The sequence below is a fragment of the Hydra vulgaris genome, chromosome 07 (assembly GCF_038396675.1).
Source record: "Hydra vulgaris chromosome 07, alternate assembly HydraT2T_AEP".
Taxonomy (NCBI): domain Eukaryota; kingdom Metazoa; phylum Cnidaria; class Hydrozoa; order Anthoathecata; family Hydridae; genus Hydra; species Hydra vulgaris.
Genome location: NC_088926.1, coordinates 16,736,754 through 16,741,199, shown reverse-complemented (window position 1 = coordinate 16,741,199; position 4,446 = coordinate 16,736,754). Strand labels below are relative to the sequence as shown.

The 4,446-nt window shown below is 27.4% G+C and overlaps 1 protein-coding gene across 1 annotated transcript; it reads left to right on the top strand.

Moving 5' to 3' along the window:
• The first annotated feature begins 757 nt into the window (after positions 1–757).
• On the top strand, positions 758–4,097 carry LOC100200741 (profilin). The gene is made up of 2 exons (XM_065801209.1): positions 758–892; positions 3,532–4,097. The coding sequence occupies exon 2, from the start codon at positions 3,539–3,541 to the stop codon at positions 3,956–3,958; it is 420 nt and encodes a 139-aa protein (XP_065657281.1). The 5' UTR covers positions 758–892; positions 3,532–3,538; the 3' UTR covers positions 3,959–4,097.
• The last annotated feature ends 349 nt before the right edge of the window (positions 4,098–4,446 follow it).

Genomic DNA, 4,446 nt, shown 5'->3' with positions numbered 1-4,446 from the left:
GTCGAAAAAAGAATAAATTAGAAAAAAAATATATATATATAAATATCGACGAATATTAAAAGCTAAAATAAAATTTAAAAAAATTGTAATGACGACAAAATGTAATTTAGTTTGATAAAATACAAAAACTTTTTATTTTTTATTTTTGGCGAGTATCAAAAAATATGGTAAGTATAAATGCATCTAAAATGTAGAACATGTTTAGTTGTATATTGCATGATTGGGTGGTTGTTTTATTTAGATAGACTCAACGGTTTGATGGATGCATACCTCCCGCATGATGTAATTTCGTCTGCAAATATTGCTTCGTGAAAATGTTTGCAAAACTACAATGAGTGCTTTTTAAGTTAATATTAATCGATTATTTTTTATTATTTTTATATTGTTGATTTAATGATGTATTGGTTATTTTTTATTCTTGTTGCTTTTAAAAAATCAAACGCCCTAACTCAAACAGTAATGCTAAATTTTTAATAGTTTTTAAATAAATCGTTCCCGTAATATTATTGAGTGTTTCACAACATCAACTGAGAGGAATGAACTCTACTAAAATGTTTGGGTGTAATATATAACTTTCAAAATTTTAAAATAAACTTTTTTTGTAATTATGAAAATTTATTTTTTAATATAATTAGTAAAACTTTAAAAAATGTTTAAATTATTTTATTATTATTTTATAAAACTTATAAAAAAAAATTAATTTACAATTTATTAATATAAATTTAAAAAAAAAAGCCCCCAGATAGATTCTGTGGCGTGTCTAAAATTTTTATTGTTTGTTGTTCATAAGCTTATGAGCGTCTCTTCCCTTAATACAGTTGATTGGGCGTTTTTGCTGGCCATCTGTCTTGTCTCAACCAAAGCTAAATTTTGTGTCTACTAATTTTTAAATGTAAGTATGTTTGAGTTACAAATGTAGCTTTAGAGTAAAAAAATATCAATTGATAGTAGTAGTCTTTTAAAGTTTTTGTATTACTGTATAATAGTTTATTGTTTAAAATGGTTTCTTTCACTTACCGAAGTTATTTTTATGATTTATTTTACGATTTATTAAACCTTTTATCAAGACTTTTATGAATGCATAAATATTTATTTTTTAAATTTTAACTAATAATATGTTTATGTGTAAATAGTTTGTCTTTTTTAAACTACTTTTTGTAGTGTATTATCTATAAACAGTTTTCAAAGTGTAGTCAATACAAGCAGTTGGTATTTATTAGCTAGATGATAAATGCATGTATATATTTACTTTTTTGAATATCTTAATGTCTTACTATAGAGAGAAAGAAAATCTGATATTTTATTTACTACACTGTTTTTCTTTGAGTTGTGCTAGTTTATTTGTGTAGTTTTTTTATTTATTGAATTAAATTGTGTTTATTATTAATGTGTTGTATAAAAATCCCTTTAAAAAGAAGTTACATAGTGTTGATGTGTATATATTTTGTCTTACTACTGCCCATTTACTTTTTCAACTATAGTGTGGGTGGACGTGTATTTCAGGCACCCTCCTTTAGTAAGTCCGTAAAAAAGTCATACGAAATAAGTATTGCTAAAAGCCATACCCTAACCCTGACTCTTTGGGTTAGGCTCAGGGTTTAGGTTAGTGTTTGGTTATGGTATGGCTTTCAATAAAATAAACTTTAATTTTAGGTTCAGGGTTAGTGTAGTTAAATATTATTGCATAAAATGTGACTTGTTTTTTATGGACTTACTAAAGAGGAGTGCCAGAAATATATATCCTTCGCAGTGTGCACATGTGATCTACATATATACAAATGCATTTATACAATATTTATTTCAGGGTAGTTAATAGTTTAGTGTTTTTTTACTTAATTGATATTGCTGGTAAATTATTACCTTGTAAAAATATTTTGTATATTTTATAATTTAATTGGTGAGAAGAAGACCAGTGCTAGTCCATTTTTTGTTATTTGCACTTTTTTTTCATAATTTCATATAACATGTTGATCTCTATGTACTACAAAAATAATACTAGTCTATCTTTCTTTTTTTTTTTTTTTTTTTTTTTTTTGCCATAAATTAGATTGATAAATAGTTTATAAACTGTAATTGTTTAAAACTTAAACATTGATTATCTCGAAATGAAGATATTGGACTAGTACTGTTCTTTTTTTCACCGATTCAATTATTTAATGTAATATATCTTTTTTATATTTTCTACTTTTTTCTGTCTGTTTGAATGCTCACAAACCTGAGATGTATGATAATGACATAACGTTTTGGGGTATTCCTACAGTTAAGCGGCCTAAATTAGTTAATTTTGTTTGCTTATTTTGCTCTTGTTAGTGTATTCTTCAAACATGAATGATATTTATTGGCATCAGTACTTACATTGACCATCTTATACATCAGTGCCACTACATCAACTGAGAGTTTGGCATTAGGCAGCAATCTTTCCTTTCATTATTTCAATAAGAAATGAAAAAAAAATTGTTGACCCATGCCAAACCCTCAATTAATGTAGCAGCGCTTCTTTATGGCAGCAGGCTATAAGATAATTGATGTATGTACTGAAACCAATGAATATTCCTTTATGATTAAAAAGTGTCAGGACAAGTCTAATAAGCAAAAAAGTATAATTATTTTAGGCCGGGTAACTGTAAGATTACCACATTTTTGTTGAAAGGGTTGAGACGGTGCTATTAAAAAAATGCACTAATGAAAATGAATAACCCAAATAATGAGCAGCCTCAACTATATATATTCCACTAGTAGGATGTCATTCAAAATTGATTAGTTCTTCCTACTCATAATGGTATTGAAAGTTTTTGTCAGTTGCACATGCATGTAACATACACTACTGTTGGTTAAAGTTCATGTTTGTGGGTATTTTTACATTCCTGAATTTTATTTTGTTATAAATCTCTTTTACATGTAGATGCCACCTTTCCACATTTATTTATACATATTACAGCAATGTGTCATTAGTGATATAACAAGCAATCTTTGCAGTAGATATATGTGTGTGTATGTATATATGTGTGCGTGTGTGTGTATTTATATAATTATGTATGTATGTGTGTATATATATGTATGTATGTATGTTTATGTATGTATATATATCAGTACTTAAAATTAGAGGGAAAAAAGTCAGCAATAATTCCTAACCTTACAGTGTTTTTGGTTGTCATTAAAATTGTCATAATATTTTCATCAACAAAGTTGACATTAAAAATATTGACCTTAAAACACTTTCTGTGTCTGATGGTGCAGGTAGGTTGGTATTGCTGAGTGTAGACCCTAGTTTTGAAGGTTCATATATAGATTATAGACAAATTGATCTGCCGACCAATATGAAGTATAAATTGGTATTTTAAAAACAGCATGTTGAGGTTGGGCTTTTGAGTACTTTTGACAGTGTCAATTGCTGTATGATCTACATATTTATGTGATTTAAAAGAGTTTAAATTTTAGGCATATTTTTTATTTGAATAACAAATTTTAATGTCAATCTAAAAATAATTTTGAAAGTTTCAACTTTTTAATTTATCTCTAAATCAAACTTAGATATACAATGTCGTGGGACTCTTATCTTGATAATCTCTGTGCACAATCAAATGATTCAACTGGCAAAGCGCACTGTGGTAAAGCCGCTATAATATCTTTAGATGGAGGTGCATCATGGACCTCTCCAAATCATCCTCATGGTATTCAATTGACACCTGCTGAGGGACAGAAAATCGCCCAAATGATGAAGTCTGGTGATTACTCATCTGCCCAAGCAAATGGTATTATTATGGAAGGTGTTAAATATCAATTTCTCAGAGAAGATGGAAAAGTAGCTTTTGCTAAAAAGAAAGATCATGGAGCTATAACAATTCAAAAAAGTAAATCAGCTGTAGTTATTGGACATACATCAGAAGGTTGCCAGCAAGGTAATACAAACAAGGCTGTTGGTGTTATCGCTGACTATCTTGAGAGTGTAGGAATGTAAAAATTAAAACATTCAATTTTCAGACAATGACCGTGCTGCAATGTCGGAATTTTACGTAGTTGTATTGATCACCTTACGGAACTAAATGTTAAAAGCGCATTTTTTGTTTGCTGTTTTATAATACTCGATTTAAATAAAAGTTAGCTTTTTCTTTGTATTTTTTTAAACCTGATTTGATTTTGACATATAAATTAAAAAAAAAAACAGCTTTTTCATATTTATTAATTGAAATTCCAGTAGTGAACAACTATTGTGTGAAAAATTTTTATTTGGTATTAAAAATTTAAAATTAAATTGGATTTTTGATTATAATTTTTATTTATTTAAACCAAAAAAATTTATGTTGAGAAAATTTTTTTCGTAACCTGATCTGTTACAAAATGCATTACTGCATATTAAGGAATGCATAAAGTAAAAAATTCAAAGCATAATTTCTTTGAGATTTGTTCAAGTGCTAAATTAAATCGTTTTAAACTATTTCTAAATGC

Excerpts from the sequence above, each read along its gene's own strand:
- LOC100200741 (XM_065801209.1), top strand. The coding sequence starts at position 3,539 with ATGTCGTGGGACTCTTATCTTGATAATCTCTGTGCACAATCAAATGAT.